At 37.7% G+C, this 24,128-nt stretch overlaps 1 protein-coding gene across 5 annotated transcripts in view; it reads right to left on the bottom strand.

Moving 5' to 3' along the window:
- The window catches only part of LOC121951759 (RNA-binding Raly-like protein), a 62,601-nt gene that overhangs the window by 29,015 nt on the left and 9,458 nt on the right, over positions 1-24,128 (bottom strand). For 3 of the 5 annotated variants that reach the window (XR_015778199.1, XM_042498218.2, XM_042498216.2), the window contains exon 2: positions 9,185-9,459. Coding sequence is in view for 4 of the 5 variants with exons in the window: in XM_042498218.2 (XP_042354152.2) it covers positions 9,185-9,440 (256 nt within the window). In the remaining variant the exon portion in view is untranslated. Of the gene's footprint in view, positions 1-9,184; positions 9,463-24,128 lie in introns of all 5 variants that reach the window. The other 2 variants (XM_088085717.1, XM_088085716.1) reach the window with 1 other exon arrangement.

Below are 24,128 nucleotides of genomic sequence, written 5' to 3' on the forward strand. Positions count from 1 at the left end.
AGCTCTGTTTGATGCTCCACCGACTCCTGAGGGAAATATCTGGCTCTTTAGCTGCTAAATGCTAACTTGTTGCTGTGCAGGAGAGTGGCGCTGTGACGACAGTGCATGTGAAACATATATACTAACTAATATAATTATATATTAGTTAGGGATACATTAACACTGAAGAAACCTTTAATGCATTCACTAGTCGCACATGTGCATATACACTCTCACACATGCATTTTGGCAACTAAGCATATGTCGGGGTATACCTGTATAACGCATACATGCATAAAAACATGCACACAGTTGGTATGTTGATTTTCTCTTGAATATGTTTTATCTGTTTATTCAGTATAACAAGGGGGCTCCAAATTAGTATATAGGCCTGAATTACATCTTTTGTGTCCATTTTCTATATACAAACATACATTAACAGAGCAAAATGATTGAATAGTTTTTTTTTTAAGAAATAGTTTTGTTGCATCATGGCATGAAGTATGTACGTGCCGATAACACCTAATGAAAGTGAGAAATGCTCAGAAGCAAAGAAAGAAAAGTAAGAAAATTCTGTGCATGAAATAATTAGAAAATCAAGAAGAAAATGTTCCTCATTAAAGCATGTCATGTTTTATGATTCAAAGACTCAAAATTTTACACGCAATAAAAAAAATAAATAATAATCAGGAGGGTTATGAGTGAATAACTCCTGTTTGATATTCAAGGTTCATCTTAGAAAATACATCCTGCATTTTCTTTCCTTAAAACATGCTGAAAAATACAGTTTGACCTCACTAGTAAAACAGCGTGCTTTCATCCACTGGAACGGCAAATCAGCCTCCTCGTGCCCCTGTCTCCCATCTCTCCTTTTAAAAATTTAATTTAAAGTGGCTGTGGTCTTAAGAGACGGACTGAAAAAGCAAAGCACCCAGGGAGGTTTTGGGGGAGCGGGGGGTAACTGCCGACTGATTCCCAGCTGTTGCAGCATTCGGGCTGTGCTGTAGATGAATCACTGTAATTGTAATATCGAGATTACACTGAAATGGGGTTTGCAGCTGTCTCGCTCACAGTCGGACGTCTTAATGGTGCCCCAGCTTCTTTGTTCTCGCTAAGAAAAGACAAGAAACTAAAAGCTAATGAAAAATGGAGGCCGAGGGTGACGGATTCACTGGACGTCCTCATCTATTGTCTCACTTTGACATCTGAGAAATATCAAAAATGCATCTCTGACAGCTTTATGTGGGGAATAAATCATCCTCTTTGTATTTAGTCTTTTGGGGTTTATTTACGAGGGTTATTCCAGGACAATTGTGAAACACATTTGACTACCATGAGTGACAGCAGCAGCACAATCACTGTCACATCTCAATACAACACAGTCCATGTGTTTGCAAGCTGCTTCACCAACTGCATAAACATCAAATACAACCAGTAAAGATGCTGCTTTTCACACCATAAAATGACTCATGGATGCAAAAATGAGGTTGAAAATTCTGCACAGGATGCAATCAATCCCTGAGTTTGACTACTGAGGATACGAATGATTCATACATGCAGAGGGACAGGATGAAATGTCCCAGTTTTGGTGGCGTCGCCCTCACTGATATTCTCTCAGCACCATCTAGTGTTCATGCAGATGGAGGAGTCAGGCGTGCATGAATGGGGAAGAGAGAAAACCTGCCAGAAATCCATATTTCGGAGTAAAGAGAGTGACTTTTTGATCAAAACTTGATGTAATATAATCAACTTAACATAAACTATTCAACAGGTCCTGTATTTTAATCATACTTAAAGAGTCAGTTCAAGCTAAAATCAAAAATGAATATTTTTCCTGTTTTTCAGGCCAAGGACCCCTTAGCTTAAAGAGAGACAGAGCAGGGAGACCCCCCTCCCTCGCAGTAATTCTGTGGCCCCCCATAGACCCAGGACTCCAGCACTACAGATAATAGAAAAAAAACATGTATTATTGATTTTGGGGTGAACTGTCTTTTTTCCTATACTGATGTTATTGCTATGTATATTGAAGCTTCTTATTGTTTCTTCCCTTATTTGAATGAATTAATGAACTATTAAATTAATCAATGAAAGAATTCATTTTGACCCCCCCCCCCCAAAAAATAAATAAAGAAATAAATAAATAAACAGACAAACAAAACAAAAGTACAGTGTCCAAAAAGGAGTCGGTAGAAGTCAAACCTATATATCCCTAGCCCTTTCTCACATTTTCTTTAAACACATATAAACTATGTCAACAACTTTTCAAATGTATTTACAACTAGTGTACACACAACCAGCCCTAATTTACCTACTACCAAATTGAATGAATAAATAACTATCCTGGGTTTATTTACAATTCAAATATCCCCCAGTGTTACAAACATAACACTGGTGTTGTAAACACCCCTAACACAACCTTTCCTCATACATATACCTGTCAAAATATCTTTTTTGTACAGTTTTTAAAATTTGTTTCAACCCACTACGCAAAACATTTCACAAGTCCACCATGTACACTGAAACTGACATATTATTTTTACAAAAATAAATAAATAAATCTAGAGGAGTCTCTGAAAAATGCTTTTGAGTGCTGTTTCTGCCTTAGATTTTAAGACTGAAGTTTTGGCTGACAAACAGCAAACAGATGGTTCACTATTACAAGAAATAAACACACCTTTCTCAAAAACTGTCTTAAACTCACACAAGCTCATATTTTTCTCCATTTTCAAGCCGTACCGCCAATTTTGTAAGAACTGATCGCAGAGCAGATCGACTTCATGTAACCTGCAGTACCTGAGCAGCATGAATGGAGACCTCTGAGCACCTTGGGTTCACTGTGGTGCTCTGCAGTAAGCTTTTCAACCACAGAGAGGCGCTCAAAGACCGCCAGACAGCCGTCACACATGAACGCTCTCAAACTTTGAACCAGAGATGATGGGGAACAAGATACGATCACACTGAGCTCTGATTATAAAGAATGAACCCATAAAGTATCGATACATCTACGTCCAGATTTCATCAACAAAAGGCAGAAAGCAGATGGCAAAAATGCTGAGCCGGTGAAACGAGACGGAAACACTCCCCCGCGCTCTTCATCACCAGCTGACATCTTCATCAGGATCTAAGTAGCTGCTGTCTGAAGCCAACCAGCAAGTGATTGAACGTCACTTTTATTTTCATGAACTACTTTAAGTCATTGTGTCGGCAATCCAGTCATGTCCGAAGGAATTAAATTGAGTAAAGCAATCACAGGAGCTTCAGTATCTCGTGGCTATTAAATCTACTCGAGCGTGGGACGCTCTGGTAACTCAAGCTGTGTACTCAGGACTTGAATTTGACCCCGTGACCCCTCTTGTCACATCATACCTTCACACTACTGTCTCCTCTAGTGCGTGCGTGATTTAATAAAAGAGCAAGAAAATATCAAGAATTCATATGTCGTGCAGGCTGCGTCACCTCTGGGCAATATAGCTCCAGAACCTAATCACATATAAAGTTCATGTTTAAAAGATGACTTAAAGGGTTAAATTTCACAGGGGCAGAAAAATAAAGGCAGAAAAGATGGTTTACAAAGCAGAGTTATTGTCTGCACCTTTACTATACCTCTGACACGCATGATGCATTGCTAATATACTGGATTTATTGTGTGTGTGGATGTGTGTCCTCTGTGTTTATGGGGACACTTTGAACAGCACACTATGCAAAGAAATATTTCACTTTGATTGCTGCATGAATCCTTTTGTTCGGGAGACTCATGTTCACCTGAGACGCTCTTTCCTGTCTACTGTGGTGTTGAAATATATAACGGTGTTGTGGTTTGTCAGTGCGCATAACAATGAGAGGAGTTTAAGTGGACACAGTGATGCAGACAGGACGAGACAGACGGGACATGTGGATTTGTGTTGACAGCAGTGTGAATATTTCAGCAGTGTGGCGCCATAAAGCGCTGAGGTATTAACATTTTTCTCGTCAGTAATTAGGTCCTCTGAATGAACGTACTGTTTTTTGTCAGTAGTCCTTTCATGAAGACACACTTCTGGTCAACATTTATAACACTTAATTGGCACTGATGTGAAGACCTTAAAGGGACAGTTCATCCAAAAATAAAAAAAAACATCATTTTCCTCTTATCTGGGGTTCTGTTTATCAGTCTAGATTATTTTTGCTTTGAGTTGCCAACTGTTGGAGATATCAGCTGCAGAGATGTGTGTGTTCTCATCAGTAAAATGGAACTAGATGGCACTCGGCTTGTGGTGCTCAAAGCGCCAGAAAAATACAAATAAAGACTCAACAGCAATGTCTCTTTCTAGAAATCATGATCCGGTTACTCGAGATAATCCACAGACCTTGGTGTGAGCAGTTTCAGGTAGGAACTATTTTCTGTCAACCTACATCCTCCGCCTGTATCACTGTGCAGAAGGAAAAGTGCATCTAAGCGTAGACGAGATGCTCATGCTCATGACAGTGCAGATGAAAACAATAATGGCATCCTCATCGGCTGAGCTGTAACGTTAGCTCGCTCAGTGGTGCTAGGTGGACTTGAAACAAATTCACGCTTCCTTGTGAGCAGTGATACAGTTGGCGAGCGTGGTGCGGTAGAAAGAAAATAGGTCCATACCTAAATCAGAACTATGCCAAATATTTGCATATTCGTGAAGTTTTAAATACTGAACAGGTTCGGTTTGACAGTGGCATTCAATTAATATAGTAAACAAACCAATTAACATTTTTTGCCGACACTGGACACCAAGCAGAAAGGAGATAATGATTTTTTCAGAGCCTCGCGGTGAAAAGCCTTTCCTCCACAGCATAATCTGGGGACCAAAATGCCCAAATTGAGCACCACAAGCTGACTGCCATCTAGTCCCATTATATTAGAGAGAAGACAGATATCTGCAGCACTCAGAAACTCACAGCAAAACAATCTAAAGTGATAAACAGCACTAAGGATAAGACGAAAAATATGTATGTTTGATTCTGGGGGCAAACTGTCCCTCCAAAATGCCTCCTTAAAAATTGATAAAGCATACATTGTGCAAAATGAAATAAAGGAGCCAGTGATGGTTTCCAGGATTACAAACTAAAATAAAAAGGAAGATTTTCTTTCTGAGCATTACATGAGAAGATTGATACACTATCATATCTTAATAAAGGAGATGGTTAGCTGAGAATAAAGACTGTAAACAGGGCAAAGGAGTCAGATTGGCTCAGCCCAAATTTCTAAAAATCAGCCAACCAGCACCTCTAAAGCTCATGAATGACATTTTTACTATGTTTGTTTATTTTGTACATTTCCACTTTGTTAAAGCTTGAGTTTCATTTTTAGTTGATCATTAAATTTTCTGCTCATATCTGCGAATATGGCAACAATTTAAACAAAATCTGAGCAGTTAACAAAGGTCATCATCTTCTGTCTCTCTTTGGAGAAATATTAAAAAAACAAAAAACAAAAACAAAAGTATTTGCTGTGGAAGTGAAAAAAAGAACTATATATATTATACTATATTTCAAAAACATGAAAATACGAGGCTTGTCATGCATCATGTTTTTACCTGTCATTTCATCATCTGGGTTATGTGATGACTTCCTATTGGTTGCTGCCACGATATATGACGGGCCGCATCTATAATGCACATGTTTTTAAAGCCCCGGCAAAGACCATTAGTGGTCAAAACATGTTTTTTAGGTTATGTTTTTCACACTTCTGGAGTGCCTGGATTTCCTTCCTGTTTATCCTTTTGGTTCCTGTTTTCCACGAACACCCGACACAAGTTTTTGACCTACATTTGATTATAATCTACAGAGCAACCAGTCATCTCTTTCTTTCTGTAAATTTTTATGTTCAATTGAGTTTTTAGAAGAATATGACAGTCTCATTTTGGCTCCTCTAATAGTTCAGATTACCCAAAGTACTTTATTTAAATAATAAAAAAACTACAGTTAGCACTCCTTAAATGTGAATATTAATCTCTCAGTAAATTTTTGAGCAAAAATATGATAAATATGATGATTAAAGCAACCAGTTTGGCTTATCATTTCACCTCTGGCCTTCATTTTTATTCCAAATATGTTTGGATTATACAGCAGTTGTTTAAAATATGTCAGATTTTCTAACCGTTCTCTGTTTCGGGTCCAAATGTTGCCAGTTTAACACGCACAGTGTTATTAGTACCAGTAATATAAATCATTGCCAAAGCTATATAGTACCACTAAATTAGCTCAGGCCAGTTATTTTAGTCTTACTGAAGTATCAGCCATAGTGTTCTACAAAAATACAATAATAGTTCTTGAGTCACACAAAAAAAACTCCACCTTGCAGTTTTACCCGAGCCATATGTAATTTTACAGCCAAAAAAATGCATGAAACTGCACAAACACAGGGTGGAATTACAGATGTGACCCCACAGCGCTCTTATTCATATTTAATGAGAGAGCAGGGCTCAGGGAGGCTTTTTATTTTCCATGGAGGAGGCTGTGAACTAATCAATAAGTAATATAAGGAAGATTTACAGGGATCCACTCGATGCCCATGAGGACCAGGCTCTGAATGTTTCCTCCTGTCTGTCTGTTCGTCTTTTCTTTATGTTCGAGCTCGCTTCACTGCAACTCCTAAAAATGGATTCTGTATCTTCGTGTCTTTATACCAGCTCCGTTTCAGAAATATTTTTTTTTTATACTGATCAAATTTAAGCTTGCCTTTGAGATATATCACACTTTTGTCCATAAACGAACCAGATGGCAGCTTGAGGTCTTCAGACAATATTGATTAAAAATAAGAGTTTGAAATAACATGCTTTAAGGCCTCAGACTGACTAAATTTGAATCATACTGCCAATCTTAAACCTCTTTTTGCTTTTATGGCATTACCTTTTGTTATATACCTCTTCTTTTATGTCTCTTGCTTTGTCTTTCTATGTACTTTTTTGTACTTTTTATTGCTTTTGCATCTTTTGGTTTAAATATAACATACATGTTTGAGTTTTCTACCTGTGGTAGTGGAATATGAAGGTGTCTCGCTCACACAAAAATGCATGAAACAAACTAATGTATGGGCAACATTTCAGATTACAGCCTGCAAATTACAGCTTAATTATCCAGTTTTTCTAGATACAAATACTTTAGTACTAGACTAAACAAAGAGAAAGGGAAACTTTTGTCCTGCAATCACTATAATGTAAGTAAAGGAAGGACTTTTATTTTTTAATTTTTATTTTTTAACCCCTTTTGCAATAAAATGTCTTGCAAGTTACATTCTGAAAATGTAGTCATTTAATTCCGTTGAAATAAAGGTTATAATGATTATTTAAAAAAAAAAAAAAAAAACTTTTCAACTAAGTTTATTCCAATTTCAACAGACGGTTCTTTTCTGCTCGGAGCTGTTATCAGCTGCTAAAACGAAACTTGAACTTCGAAGAAAAGGAAAACGGAAATAAGAATCCACAGGCCACTGCTACTTTAAATACATCTGACTCTTATTCATCTCACTTTAATCCTCATGTTCTGCTTGCCAGCTGAACGGCACGCCGAAGGACCAACCACGGACCGCTAAGTGGCATTTACCTACATGGGGGGTTGAGCTGCCACCCTCTCTTACTTGCTTTGTACTCTTACATATTACTATTTATAAATGTGTTCAGCTGAGCTGCGCTGTAGTGGCAGAGTCAAATCACACGGCAGATTGGTTATATGCATGCTTTTAAAATGATGCCGGGGATCAGTAATGTACTTTTGGGATCTGTCTTATAATTTAAACTTATACTGAAGAACAACTGAGAGCATCTTTTATGTCTTGTCATATCATTTCTTTTAGAGGTCAAGTGTGTAAGATTTGGAGGACATTTTGCCAGAAATGGAAGATAATAAATTTAGTTTGTTTTCTTTAGTGTTTGATCTCCGGAAAAGAACAATCATCATGTTTTGTTACTTTAGAATGAGCCGTTTATATCTCACTTACGGAGATCCCTACATGGCCATGTTTCTACAGCGGCTCAGAATGGACAAACCTCACACTGGCTCCAGACCGGGCCGTTTTTTTGCATTGCCCACTGAAGTTGATTTTTCTTTAACAAGCAGCATGGTAGATGCACTGATCCATAAATTAAATATGCTTTTTTCAGGCTGATCCCGAATGTCTGCCCTCTGATCTTGGGGACTGAGCCCTCACAAACTTCAGTCATACGTTCTGTGATGTGCGCACTATCATCTCGTAAAGGCGATGTCAGAGACTGCGAGTCGCTAACAGTCGGACCTCAAGTCTTTTTCACTTGTTGCTGTTGAAACATTCAGGCAACAACTACAGTCTTATTGCTGGTGTCAAATTCCTCAGACAAGCTGGTAGTTAATGTCTGCTCATCTGTCCCAGCAGAGATGAATCCCATGTTTATACTTTTTGGGGAGTTAAACTTATATTCATTCATTTCTATACAATACTATGACTAATTAAACTGACTTACATTGGAAGACCGTCTTTTGTTGATTCCCAGTCAGTTTTCCTAGCCTACATATTTGGCATACACTGCACAGCTTTATAAAGGCTGCAATAATACAATGCATTTAATGACCCGTAGCCTATACTTTTACTGTATCATAATGCGGTTTAATATAATTTCTGGCCCACATATTTCAAGTAACGTTTGAGTAAGTAACGTACAGCAATTGCAGCACATGTATACCATTGTATAATGTCATAATACATTGATTTGAAAAAACAAATAAATAATTAATTCAGTCAAATCTGGTGAAGCCTACACAATTATGAATTTGGATAGCCCTCTGCATTTGCAGACTTTCAGTGAGCATGCATGCAAAGTTCACGAGTTTGCAAGTGTGGTAAAGTCCGGACATCTGCATTTAAGGTAAGGATTTTAACAAGTTTAAAACCCCTTGTCTGTTTGTTTTGGAGAGGGACAGAGCTCTGTGGATGATATGGCTCCTGGTGAAAACTTTCTAACAATGATGACTGAAGAAATCCTAATCAGGAGAAGTTTCAGATGTTTGAAATCTGTATTCCTCACCCCTAGACGCCAATAAATCCCCCTAAATCTGTCACACTATTCTTTTTAGTGTGGGTACACGACCACAAAGCCAAAGCATTGAAAATGTGGCAGAAACACATCCCATAATGGTGCATGCCCAGATGTGTAAATGAGTATAGTGTAGTTTCCACGCTCTTACAATTCAGTGTTGCACATTTGAACAACATTACCTAATGATTGTCCGGCGATCACTCTGGCGTACTCCCCGGCCACAGCTGCCCTGGCATTCCTCTCGCTGGCGTACTGAACGAAGGCGTAACCTTTGTGCACAGAGCAGCCCACGATCTTGCCATATTTGGAGAAGATGACCTCGATGTCGGCCTTGGTTACCACAGCTGTGTTGAGGTTGCCGATAAAGACACGGGAGTTGAGGGAGCGCGGGTCATTTTTGTTGGTCACGTTGCTGGTCAGGGTCTTCCCAGTCATCCTCGTCCTGCAGCACGGCCTGCTGGGAGACACAGTTGCACACAGCTCAGAAAGCTAGGAAGGTTAGACTGTGGATGTTACACACAGAAAGCCAAACAGCGAGCAGCAGTGGGATATAAACACCGGGCAGAGCTGAAAGCATGTGTTGGAGATAATTGTAGGGTTTTTGTTTGGGTTGAGAAAACTCCATTTCTGGAAAAAACCAAACTGGATGGTCAAAATATCCTCTAAAAAGCATTTTGAGATGAAAGCTTCAATCAGAAAATGCTTGATTTGTGGGATCATATTTTATTATTTGTTTATAAGTGAGGACAAGAAACAGAAAGCTACAATTTTATGTCATTTGGAGCTGACACATTTATTTAAAATTTTCAACTAATCTGTCATTGTTTATTTTTGTTGTTTTTTTCCATGAATAATTTGGTCCACAATAGTCATAAAACAGTGAAAGGTGTCTATCAGTTTCCCAAAACCCAGCCTGCTTTCAAATTAGAGCTGCATCTGATGACTATTTTCAATATTGATTGATCTGTTGATTTGTTTTGTGAATAATAATGGATTCATGGAAAAATTCCAAGGTGACGTCTTTAAATGTTTTGTTTTGTCCAACCATCAATCCAAAACCCAAAGATCTTTAGTTTACTACATTATAAAACAGAGAAAAGTGAAGGATCAATCATTTGGAAAAGCTCAAAATAATTAACCAACTATAAAAATAGTTGCTTTTCAGTTGATTGGCTGTTTAATTAAGGCTATAGTTAGTAAAAATTTTTTAAAATAAGTTTGTGTTATATTTGGTGAAACTCTCACTACATTCATACAATATGACATGAGACTGCTCATGAACTGCGATCAAACTGTCAAACGAGGAAGCTCTGATAAAATATTAATTAACTGTTACTGCATTATCATTTTTGACCTCAAGTGTTTTCATAAACATATTTTAGTGTACTGTTTAGCTGCAAAATGAGACAGTTTACTCTGGCCAGTAGTGGGTCACTTCAGCAAACTGTTTCAAACCTGGTGCCTGGGTCAAAAACTTTCTGAAAACATTTAAGCAGAATGCCTACCTCTCAAGAAATAGGCAATGCAGTAACATAATCTTAATTCATTTTGATCAGCGCTGCCTAGTTTGACAGTTTGTCCACAGTTTGGTAGCAGTGATTGACAGCTGTGTTTCAAACTCCCCGACTGATTGGTTGCTTCATCCACATGCAGGAGGACCACCAGAGGCACCAAAATGCAATAGAGTAGGCAGAAGAGTACTTTTTCACAAATAATCTGTCTCATTTATATGTGTGAATTAAGTGACGGTTTAAACTTGTATACCAGTTACCAACTGTAACTGTATCCATTGTTGTAACTGTTTCTATTGCAGATCTGCTTCGGATTGCTGGTTTTGTTCAACCAACAACCTAAAACCCCAAAAAATTCAAAACAAGAAAGACAGAAAATATTCACATTTGAAGTTGTTCTTGCTTAAAAAAAATGACTTAAACAGGTCATCATTTTTTAATATTCTTCTTCTTCTTCTTCTTCTTCTTATTATTATTATTATTATTATTATTATTGTTATCAATAATAATAATAATAACAATAAAATTATTATTATTATTATTATTATTATTATTATTATTATTATTATTATTGTTATTATTATTTGATAATGTGATTTTTAAAAAGATTTTTATATTTATTTTTTCTCGGCTAATAATTCATTAATAAGTCTTTCCAGTTCTAGAATTGGTTATCCAGTTGTCTTGTTTCTAATTGTTCTCTACACTGTGACCCCCTTTTTCTTTAACGTTAACATGGAGGCAGAGACAGAGAGCTTTCTGCAGAAGGTGAGATCTCTTGACATGCAGCTGTGATTCATAAGTGTGAATCTAAAATCTCACTATATTTGAGAACTGTGTTCCCATGTTTGAAAATAGCACAAGAGTCACAAGAGTTTTCACTCGCTTTTCACCTCTTTTTTTTCTTTTCGAAATTCCTCGACTTGCAATGCCTTAACATGTCAGTCAGGCATCTTCCAGGCACTCCAACTATTATGTGGTGGACAAGAGCCAAGTGTACAACAATTCTGAGTTTTCTATTTCATGCTATTATATTATACTTTTACTTTTTTTTTATTTCAGAAGGAAATAGTCTACTGTTTACTTAATTACATTAATTTTACAAGTGGAATTGTTAAACTGTAAATCAAAGTTGATCTTACTTATAATAAAAGAGTTGCTTAAACATACAAAGGTAAAAGTTAACTTCATTATCAGTTTTTATGTTACACAAAATTAACAAAATCAATTAAATTCAACTAAATTTTAAGTAAATTTAATAATTATTTGTAAAGTAAACTTGAGACTAATAGTTATCTTAACATAGTTTTTTCAAGGCAATCTTTTATCTACAGTTTTTTTTAGTAAGATCAGAAGGTAGAAGAAGGTAGAATTTAGATTTATTGGTCATTTTTTAAAAAAAAGTTTAAAAAACAAAATTAGATTTGTCTTTGATCCTGCTACAGCTTTGGAGTTGAAGGATAAGTTGACTGAAATCAGCAGCTACTATGAAAATTCAATTCCTGCAGTGCATTTTTATAGATTTGCATCAGTCTTGTGTCTCTATGGCTCCCAACAAGGTCCACCCATCCATTGCAACAGCTTGATCCGGGATGTTAGAGGTTAACCATGTGTGTTAAGATGTGCGCAGAGCAGTCCCTGATCTCCCGTTGCTGAGTGAGCCTCAGTGGCGTCTCATCCACTTTATTCTCCTGTGAGTGGGTATTAGCAAGATGAGGACTTGGTAGAGAACAGCTCTTGGTGCAAGTCAAGCCAGCCTTGCCCTGATGCTGGCTCTCCTCCTTCTCTTCATCCGGCGCTCTTCTCCCGGGCTGCGGCATTCAGTCCAGACCCATACAATTTTTCCTGATGTTTGTAAGTGCTTCTCTATCATAGAACAGTCATGCTTCAGCGGCCATGGGTTTGAAAAAATAGAAAAATATAGCAAAAAAGTAGCAAGGACTTTAGGAGCTACAGGCTGCTGCAGCTACATGCGCTGCCTCTCAGATAAAGATTTTGAATACAAAAACATATTGAAAGATGATAAGAAATAACATATTTTTAGAGATTAAGCACATAAAACCTGATTAAATTGGCTTGTGATCTTTCAAAAACATGGGAAGAAGGCAATTAGTGATTTGAGAAGAAATGACCCAAAATTTAACAAGGACATGACTGAAAACAGTGCTTAAGAATAACAACAATTCTGTAACATAATTTTAATATTAATATATTATTATGATAATAATGAATAACACTTTCTGAACATTTTTCCCCAGTGTATTTTAATAATTCTAAAAATATACATTTCTTGCAATTAATTGGACATTTCATGCCAAGTCATTAAAATCGTCAAATCAAACGAATCCGCTCACGGTTCAGAGGTGGAAATATTTATGAAAAGCATCTGAGCGCACAACAAGATGCTTTTGACCAGTGATGTAGACCCAGGTTTTAAATGGTTATACCTCTTTGCCTTGTGACCCCATACAAAAAAGCAGTGTTCAGTTGTAGTACCATGTAACGTCTATGGGATGCATTTCTCCTTAAATTTCTTACATGGTTTTATTTAAAAATTATATTTAAAGACACAAAGAAGTAAAAAATATTCCACAAAAATAGCAGAAATTATAGAAAAGGTAATTACCCCTCTGATTTATCAGGTAGACCTGATATACCTTTACTATATAAAGTAGCTCCATCTCGACCAGTTACAATAGTAAAATGTATCAGTATTGATCTAATAATCTAATAATATAAATGATAAAATATCAGTCACACGGGGAATCTCACTGTGAAAAAAAATACTATAGTTTTGATACTTTAAGCACACTTTGCTAATAAGCATTTTTTTGAATGCTGGACTTTTGCTTGTAATAGAGTACTTTCACATCGTGGTATTGGTACTTTTACTTCAGTAAAGGACCTGAATACTTCCTCCACCTCTGGTATAAACACCAAAGACTGTGCAATAGTCAAAGACAGCTTCATTACTGTCAAATAAAAACCAGGTCAACGGGGGGAAAAAAGGATTTGGCTGGACACAAATAAATTACAGCCTCCCTGCAGGCTACACTGTTTGTTCCCATAATGCTGCAGCCCTCCAGGGGACCAGAAAGTGTCACCATGGCGATATATTTGGCACATCCACTCAGAGATGAAGGAGGCACCTCTCAGGTTGTTGCTTCCTGGAGAACCCTGTTGGTGAGGATTTTTAAGTGTGTATCTTTTGACAATGAGGCTTTTAGACCCGGATTTCACAAACCGTGCACTTATTATTATCACAGCAGAGGCTCTTTTCACCCTGGAGGAGCAAAAAATATCTCACTGAGAAAAGATTGTGGTAGAGCAGAAAATAATCGATAAGTTTACATTAAAGAGGACCTGTTAGGTTCATTTTTAAGTTCATACTTCCATTTTGGGTTTCTATGAGGACATGTTTACAAGTTTTAACTGTCAAAAGCACGTTTCTGTGCTGGGACGCCTGTATTCTCCCTCTTTCTGAGACAATCTATTTTAGCACAAGGATTTAGATTTTTTAGATTTGTGCAAAGATTCAGCAATACTTTCAAAATGACGATAAACACAATTGCGAAATGACTGTGTTTCCATTGAGTGATGTTATGCAACTTTTCTAGCTTTGTCTTATGTCCTCTCCTCTCCTCAGTTTGTTTTAAGAATAGACATTAGTTTACAATTTCAACATAATTAGAGTATGATTTATTGAGTTATGGGCAAAAATATGTTTTGTGAAATGAAAGTGACCTTGACCTTTGACAAACAGATTCGAGACAGTTCATCCTTGACTCAAAGTTAACTTTTGTGCCAAAGTAAAAAAAGAAAGTCTCTCAGGTGTTCTTGTGATATTGCATTCACAATAATTACACAGATGAGGTCACCATGACCTTGACTTCTGATTACCAAAATCTCATCAGTTGATTCTTGAGTCCAAATGGACGTCTGAGTCAAATTTGAAGAAATCCCTCGAGGATGAGACAGAAGGTCATAGTGACCTTTGACCATCAAAGTCTAATCAGTTCATCACTGAGTCCACATACATGTTTGTGCCAAATTTGGAGATACTCCCTCAAGATATTCTTGAGGTATCATGTTTACAGGAATTAGATAAACTCAGGGTCATAATGACCTTGATCTTTTATTATTGGAAATCGAATCAGTTCATTGTTGAGTCCAAGTGGATGTTTATATCAAATCTGGAGGAATTCCCTCAACATATTATTGAAATATGCATTCACCAGATGCTGGGTCACAGAGACCTTGACCTTTGACCAACAAAGTCTAATAATTTCTATATTGAGTCTGAGTTAACGTTTGTGACAAATTTGAAAAAAATCCCTTGGGGCATTCTTTAAATATGCATTCACGAGAATGAGACGGATGCAGGGTCACAGTGACCTTTACCTATGACCATCTAATCAGTTAATTGTTGAGTCCATGTGAACGTATGGGCCAAGTTTAAAGAAATTCCCTTGTAGCTTTCTTGAGATATCCCATTCATGAGAATGGGACACTCTGACAGACAGACAAACACAAAGTAAAGATTAATCAATAATCAAAACAGCTGCCTATTGATTTTCTATATATTGACAGCTTGTTTAATTGACGAATGATGTCATGTCTACTCTAGTTTCCTCTTTTTAAAGACATGCAGCTCAGGTGAACAGCAGACTCTACTTGTGGATGTATTTTAATCTGCGAATGTTTTATGGCTCCTGCAAAAACTTGTCAGGGGCCTGAATACAGATGAGTGAATATAGGGAAAGGATGCAGAGATGTAATGATATGTACAGGTAGTTTCTGAAAATATATCTCACCCATCCTCACATACACACACACACACACACACAAATACACTAACACATACACCATAATGCTCCCTGCAGTCGGGCACACTTCCCATTACAATTTTCCCCATCATACCTCCTCACTTCCTTTTCTAACTCACATATAATCCGCTCTAAATCTCTGCTGTTCCCAAAAAAATCTCCTTTTGCACCTCACAGAATGGTGGATAATTTAACAGTACTGCGAGTCCCTTAATTTGGCGATGTCACTGAGTTTTCTGGAGCTGATTAACTTAATTATCAGAGCAGGGGGTTAAAAAGCCCACCATTCGATCCATTCAAATCAAACCCCATTCAGTCCGTCTCCACCCCTGAATAAACCCCACAGCTCCGGCGCCTAACCCAACACAGCGAGTGACTGATGGCACTAAATGGCCTCTTTTAGGGCAAATGTACAGAGGTGAGGCCATTAGACGGTTGATTAAGCAAGCAAGAGGACATTTTTAAGCAGATTTAATATCAGAAAATGTAATTTCCTTAATTTAAGCCCATACTGAGCTGGGATATAGTGCCAAATGAAAGCGTTGGATTTTTGCTCATTAAACACATTAAATGTTTGAATGAACGGCATTTGGTTTAAAAGACTGCAGCAGCAAGTAAGTGAAAAAAAAGAAAAAAAGTTATTTTATATGTGTATTCATACTTAGTGAAAAGAGCAGAAAGCAGAAATGTGGCTGATACGTAGATCCGCCGCGCTTCTTGCTTCTGTTTCTGGGTGTAAAAAAAGCAATAAGACCTAAAAGACCTTTACAGCATGTCAGCAACCAAGAAGTACGCTTAAAAATGATTCTTTAAACCCCCTCACATATTTCTCTATAACATTAACATTAAATTAACAACAATAATTTAAAAAAAAAAAACATCTACACAAGGGCTGTATGGCTGCCCACTGATAAGGTTTGACTGGCAGCGACCAAAAAAACCCAGCAGCCGTCATCAGATTCTGATTGCTGTGATTAGTGCAAGGAAGTAGAAGAAGAAAAAGAAGAAGAAATGCAAAAATCACTTATGAATTAGACAGAGCCAGGCTAGCTGTTTACACCAGTTTGCAGTCTTTGTGCTAAGCTAAGCTAACATCTCCTTGGCTTCACTTTCATAATTCATGCAGTGACACAAGAGAGGCAAAAAAGTGGTTGTGCATCTTTAAATATGTCAACCTGTTGCTTAAAAGGGGGCTTAATATGCCTTTCTGCATTTTCCCTTAAATATTTAACGTTTTAAATGATGAAATAAAAGTACAGCACATTCAGTGCATTGGCAGACCAAGAGCTAATGAGAAATCAACACAAACAACTTCGCAATCAAACAATTATTACATAAATAGTAGCAATAATAAAAGAATATGATATGTACAATACGCAAATTCCAACATTTTTCCTGCAACCTTGATGCCTTTTTTCCTTTCTATTATCTACTCCACCATACCCATCTGTGCTCTCGCATGTTCTGACTGTGACAATCGTTCACTGATGAACACATTAAGGTGAACTGCATTTCCAGACTACAGGTTGTACTCCTACTGCAGACTGACCATTAGCATTATATTTTTCCTTTTTTTTTGTAAAAAAAAAAAAAAAGGGCTGCATTTTCAGGCCACCGATGTTGTCGCCCCATTTTGCCAAAAGAAAGATTCACCAATGTAAACATTTAAAAAGTAATAACTGTAAGTAGAAACTTCAGGTTTCTGACTGCCCTGAATACTCTGTTTCCAATGTTTTATTTCTGCTTTAAAATAAGATGACGTCAACTTGTTTAGGATTTCTTAATATGGTCATCTGCTCTGAGCACACTACTGCAAGTGTTCACATTACATACACCCTAACATCATGAAAACTGGAATTTTAGTTGCCAGTGTTGTTAATTTCTCCCCGATTTCAGATTATTTTTCTGTCCAGTCATATTTGGACGCGTTTATTTGTGATCTTCTATTTGTAGACAGTGCTGCTGTACTCCAATTACAGTGCAGAGACACTGAGATGCTAAACCCCAGAAACCCTGACCAAGAACAGCAGACTGGCCTTTTTCAGGAGGAGAGCTTAAAGACAAAGGCGCTAAAACAGGCTGTTTCAGACAGGTGCTCTAGCAGAAAGTATGAGAAAAATGAAGTGTTTTTTTTTTTAACAATAAAGCATGTAAACATGTTCTAGTAGAAACCCTAAATACAGGACTGACCTTGAAAATGAGCATAAAAGCATCATTAGCTCATATGCTCTGGAGCTGCCTAATGACATCAAATTATTGGAGCAGTATCTCCAATAATTTATCAAGAATTACACAAAGACGTCTTCACTCAGATCCTCTGATAGCAGTTCAGTTATAGACTCATAATTAAAAAACACATCATGGTATCATTTATCAGCCTTCTGGCAGGCAGGTTGATCCTGCTCAACTGGAAACTGAGAAATGCACCAACACATTCAAATCTAAAGAATGATGTAATAAAACACTGAATTTTCTGTGAAAAAAAGAAGAGAAATTTTGTAAAATTCAGCAACCTTTTATAGATCACTTCAGCTATATAAACCATTCTCAGGAGAGTTAAGATCCATCACCCTTCTTAAAGTTTTTTTTTCAAATTATTTACTGGATTTAATTCATTTTATTTAATTAATTTGATTTTTTTTTTTTTTTTACAATTTTTATTTATTTTTAATTAATTTTTAATTTTTATTTATGTATAATATATAATATACTCTTTTAATCACCCTCTTTTTTCCTTATTCTTGATTCAATTTATGCTATGAACTACAACTGTTGCACTTTGTATATGAGCATGTGTATATGTGTATAGAGGTTTGTTTGTTTTGTGAAATGTTATTGATTAACAATAAATACACTTTTTAAAAAAAGTAGACAGAGGCATTAAAAGTCATTTTTAAGTTTACAAGAAATAGAAGTGAATAACAGACTCAGATGTTCTCAATTTAAGTGACATTGTTCAAAGCGTGAGGACACAAAGCATCTATGGACCAGAAATAAACAGTAAACTGCTTTTCAAAGTGTCTTGAATTTCAAGGCTGATGCAAACTTGCTTATGGACACGAGACATTAGCTCGGCTAACGGTTTGTAGTTTGCTACAAAGTCTGTAAGCTTGTGGACCTTGTATTACGACTGTTACCTCCATTGAACTCTAAATAACTGCAGGCTGCAGCTGGTAGAAAATTACAGCTACAGGCAATCTCTGTCCTGCTATGCCAGCTTTCAGTCTCTCCTTCCTCCACACGCATCACCTACATTAACGCCCAGGAGACGCTCCCACAGTGTTTTGTCAATTGCCCTCAATTACATGTTTTTAATGAAAATGGTCACAAGAAAGAGTTTGACGTAACTCCTCTAGCTGACTGAAAATGGCAAAAAAAAAAAAGAGAGACTTCAAAGACGATTCTTTTACAATATTCATGAGTCTCTAAGATCCTCAAAGCCTTTTAAGAAGAACATGTGGCATAACTGCTGGCAAACGCTGGTGGAAACATCCCAGGCCAGAAAACACACTCGCACTGAATTCAAATCAGCCTGATAGGCACGACAGAAGCAGAGAGAGGGGTTTGGATTCATCCTGGCACGCTTAACGCTCCAGAAATTAATGCTAAATAACATCTTCATGCGTCAGTGAAGCTGTGAGCGCAGCCCAGCTCGTCACTGGCATGTTTTTCCGTGCAACGCCGTTTTGTTTGTCTGTTAAAAGTCTTTCTTATAGCAGCCAAAGTGAGTGCTTGACAGTGATGTTTTTTCTACGAGGGCTTCTACAGCATCCTCCCGTGTTGCAGAGGTTCCAAGTGTAAGTGTTTCATGGATCCTCTTTGGTCCTTTTACACCGACTGTCAGGGGCTTCAGAGTCTGAATTCTCTGGAGATAAAGAAGCGAGGAACTGGTGAAAGTAATCATTTTAGCACTTCCTCTCTCCCTGATCTCTCCTCTCTGACTCGCGCTCCCGTCTGAGGGGAGAAAGATGAAAACTCCTCATCCAATATGACAAATACATATGGCATGTGAAGGATGCATTCAGGCCACACTCGCTCTCTGCTGCTCAAATGTTGCACTGCAGCATTTTATCTTTCGAGAGTTGACGGCGTAGCATCTAACCTCAACTGTCGTCAACGGAAGGAAATAAGTTGTATTTAAATACGTCACCTTCTGCCTTATCGGACTCTGGAGACAGACGTCGCTCGAACTAAGTCTCAACTTTTACTTGCCTCCCTGGGAAAAAATGTCTGCATAAGAGAATGAAATATGGGTCTATAATAAGCCGGTTATTTTTTTCCCCTTTTGCCTCATTCCTTTGAATGACAGCCAAACGCATTACAAGGGAATAAATGTGGACTGAAATCTAATTACATTTTTATACAGTCTAAATTTACGAACTCCACTGCAGTGCAGGTACGGGTTATTTTCCCTCTTTCTGCTGTTATGTGAGAACATATGCAGCATGAAATGTGAGGATTTATCAAAATGCTGCTGTGAATACCCTAAAAGCTGGAAATAGTGCAAAAATTACTCAATGACACAGCCGCTGGGAGATTTAACAGCCAGAGTAATGATTGTAGCTGACCTGAGTGCTTCACTTCTTCCAATTGTCAGTCGTAGACAAAGAAAGAACCGTCATTATTACAAATGTAGAAGTTACACAAAGACATAATAATATGCTTAATCACAATGCTCAATTAAAATTGTATGAGGACTGAAGGGTCAAACTGCAATGTAGCTAAATGGTATTTAATCACAGAACATAATAAATTTACCCAGACAAATGGTAAAAATCAGCCATGGAAAAGGAGCCTTGTGACAATTTTTGATAGTTAAAGGTCCAGTGTGTAGGATTTGGGGGCATCTAAATTTAATACAATATTCATAACTATTTTTTCATGAGTTTATAATGATCTGAAAATAAGGGAAGTTTGTGTTTTGAGCCGTTTATATGTGGATGTGGAGCAGGTCCTCATGTATTCTACAGACTACAGATACAGAACAGACATACCAAACACTGGCTATAGGCAGGGCCATTTGCGTTTTTGCCACCATCATGGTTTCCCACACATTGATTTCTTTGTGTTGACCGGTCACAAATAATATCTGCTGCCATGTACTGATTTAATATTTTTCGAGCTGGATGGTTCATTTGGAGCGCAACTTAAATATATAAACCATTCTGTAATGCACTGCACCTCACTCTCGGATGGAGGAGCGTACTCTGAGTACAGACAGAGCAGCAGAATATCACTGAAAGTCAAACTTCCACGTTAACTGTTCCAGGTCTAAGAGTTTGCTTTCACTCGCCTCTGCAGCAGCTTCTCATCCACCGATCTGATCTGATCAGCTCTGACCCGATCCATGGATCAATTATCCACCCTGAAATAATCTAACTAAAAAAGAACAAAAAGAACACTTCCACCTGATTTCACGGACCCAAAACGTCCAAATTTAGATAATACATAATGATAATCCCTATTTACACAAAGATAGTGCTATAGGGCTGCTATGAGGTCACTTCTTTACGCCTCCTTTGCATTTTTACACAAAACCAAACAAGAGCAGCATCATTCCATCCAGTGTGTGATTATATGTTGCATTGCGGCTTTGCAGAATCAAAAGAGGTGTGACAGGCGTGATGCTTGTCTTGAATGCTGCTATTTTTTTAAAAAAAAGGGATACAACACATATGATTAAAAAACTGGGAAGTTTGCTGATATAGCTAACCCAACTGTAAACAGGAAACAGCTGGTCTCCATGTAGCTTCATATAAATATAAAACATCCACCTAAAAGCACCTCTAATGCTAAACTAAGCATCTTCTGGCTGCATCTTCATGTTTAACAGATAAACAAGGGAGTGATTTCAAACTTTACAATAAAGTTTTTTTTCTTTTCACAGCATCTTTTAAAAGGAAAACATCTTACAGACAATTATTTTTTTTTACACTCTAAATTTACAAACTATGAGTTATTTACCTATTTAATTCTGTCTGTTTGTCACAATTAGGGGTCGACAGATTATCGCCTGGCCAATTATTTGGGCCGATATTTGGCATTTTGTCAATTATCTGTATCAGCATTTTATTTAATGATCGCCAATAAAATTACTTAATTAAAAAGTACAAAGACAGTGTCAGCATTGCTGGACATTTACTTTGTAAAACCTCAGGGAGCTATTAATATTTGTTAGTTTTTTATTTTAATTTAATATTTTTTAAAAAGTTGTTTGATGTTGAACATTTCAGTTTTGATTAAACCTTTGCTACAGGCATTTAAAAAAGTTTTGTGCTGAAGTTTGTTATACTGCAAATTCCAAATATTGACAGAAAGATTTTAATTTGTATTGTAAATGCATATCAGTCCCAAATAGTATCGGTTATCGGTCTCATTAACTAGTGATTATCAGTATTGCTATCGGCCACGAAAAACCAAAAACAGTCGACCCCTAATCAAAACGCTGCTGTGAGAAATATAAAAGATGAAAATAGTGCTAAAATAACTCAGTGACAGAGCCATATATGCACAATATGCTTAATTGTAAAATATTCAATTAAAATTTGGTGTGAAAATGAGGGTGTGGAGAGTCAAACTGCATTATGTCTTAATGAAATTTAATCCCAGAAAATAATGAGTTTAACAAATTACCTATAAAAAAAAAATTGTACAGATTTGTTTGAGAGTTAACATAAGGTGGCTGTGTAATAGCAAGCTGTGCGGGCACCAGTGTCCTTTTTAATAACACTTTCTCGCCCTTGTTCATTTTTCCCTCGTGTTCTCTCACAGCCATAAATTACTCAGCTAATGCCCCAACAGCAGCAGCTATTGCTGAATCATTCAAAGACCTCAATTAGCAATTAAGGGCTTAATGAATAGAGGTCCTTGCTGGGCCATTCTGCTCCGAGCCCAGAGGAGCCCAGCGGAGGCTAATCTCTCCTGCAGGACTTGTACAGTAAATACCGGCTAACGGTGCAGAGCAGATAGAGAATAGCCTGTTATTGCCCGCACATAATGAGCAACTTGCCTTGCAGTTTGGAGCCTGTTTACTGTAAGTACCTGGAATTTCTTTGCGGTGGATCTTAACATGGACGGATGACTGTCAAGCACTATTTTTATTTCCTACGCTCCATTACCTCCTGTATAATACCTGTCTAGAGTTTGAATTGAAGAGGGAGAGGGGAAAAATGGCAACAAAAGGAGAGAGAGAGAAGCAGGGAGGGAAATAAAAGAGGGCGAGATGGAAGGAGGGAATGAGAAAACTTCAAAAAAAAAGGAAAAGGGAGGGTAGAAAAAGACATTTGCAATGCCAATCATCTTCAAGGAGCTTAGGCCTCGGACCAGAATATCAAAGATGGGAAATGCAGGCATACATCATGTGGTAGGTAGATAGGTAGCTTATAAATTATTACTGTGACTCTATCCTTTCATATTACTATTCTATCAGCCTTTTATCATTTATATATTTTTCATGCCTTTAATGAAGTGTAAGGCGACGCTTTACATGTGAGACCCCCACAGGTGCACAGTAAAGAAAATACACTCCAATTTCCATCAGCTTTATCTCTCCTCTGCCCGCCCCCCTTTGTGAATTTATGGAGGCTCGCTGAAGCATAGCCACTGAAGGTAGAAGCATCTAAAATGAGTTGTACTATAATCTGATTTCAGCAACCTATAGCCTCGACGGGCGATGACAGCTGGGAGATAAAAGCACAATGTGACCTATACGGTTAGACGGGATGAAGGCATTTCTCGGGAAGACATTTTATCTTGCATCTTACAATAATAGCAGAGCTGATTATCTCTGTAATCAGGGCATTTGTGTGTGCTTTTATTATATATCACCAACCTGAACTTTGAGGTCAGTTTGAAGCATTTGGACAAAATTATTTGCACTGTCAGCTTTTGTAAGTAGTAACATAAGTGATAAACAAAAACTTTTAGGTGACTTTGAAGGCAAACAGCTCCTTAGATGTTGCCTTGTTGAGCCTGTTTACACCTGGTCTCAACCAACACGTTTTTATCCTAATTTGTCACATGGTGTCACTCTGTCAGTGACCTTGTGCGTCTACCTATGATGTTTTAGGTATCCGTCTGCGTCAGCAGTTTACGCTCCGGGTTGCTGTTAGCGTGATGTAAACAAATGCACATGGTGGGATGAAGTTGAACCGTCCTTATGTTTACACAACAGCACATGGCAACCAACGCCACTGTCACGATGGTTGGGATTAAGCAACAAAAGATGGTTAGGTTTAGGCAAAAGAGGCACATGGTAAGGTGTAGAAAAACAGACAAACGCACATCCACATGTGAAGCGAACTCCAGACTCCCGCATGAAAGTTAGTGAAAGTTAGTTGTTTATTGGACCATCCACCTCCACACCCACCCACCTTATAAGCACACTCACGCAACTTTTACCACATGTTTACCGGCTGCATTACTGCCTGACACTGTCCTTCGATGTTCCATGCAACACGACCAATTCGGTCCGGCCGCATTCTCAAGTGCCGCCGCCTGTGTGCGTTGAATGTGGACACGTGCAGTGCCATCCAGCCATCTGCCGGCATCATGACAATGCTACAGACCTGTCTGAGCGTGTTTTCATCTGACACCAGCCAGCCGTGTTCTGGTTGGGTGCGAAAGGTGGCTTTTTGGATCACGCTTGTATGCCAAAAGCACTGACAGAGCAGACATACTTGACAAGTTTGAGTGAGAAAAGCCCGTATTAACATGCGCTGTGAAGGAGCGACCACAAAGACGTATTGTGATCTGATTACTCAAACTACTTGCCGAGGTGGTCTGGG

This window comes from Plectropomus leopardus, chromosome 12 (genome assembly GCF_026936395.1).
Source record: "Plectropomus leopardus strain MGB_pleo_1.0 chromosome 12, ASM2693639v1, whole genome shotgun sequence".
Taxonomy (NCBI): domain Eukaryota; kingdom Metazoa; phylum Chordata; class Actinopteri; order Perciformes; family Serranidae; genus Plectropomus; species Plectropomus leopardus.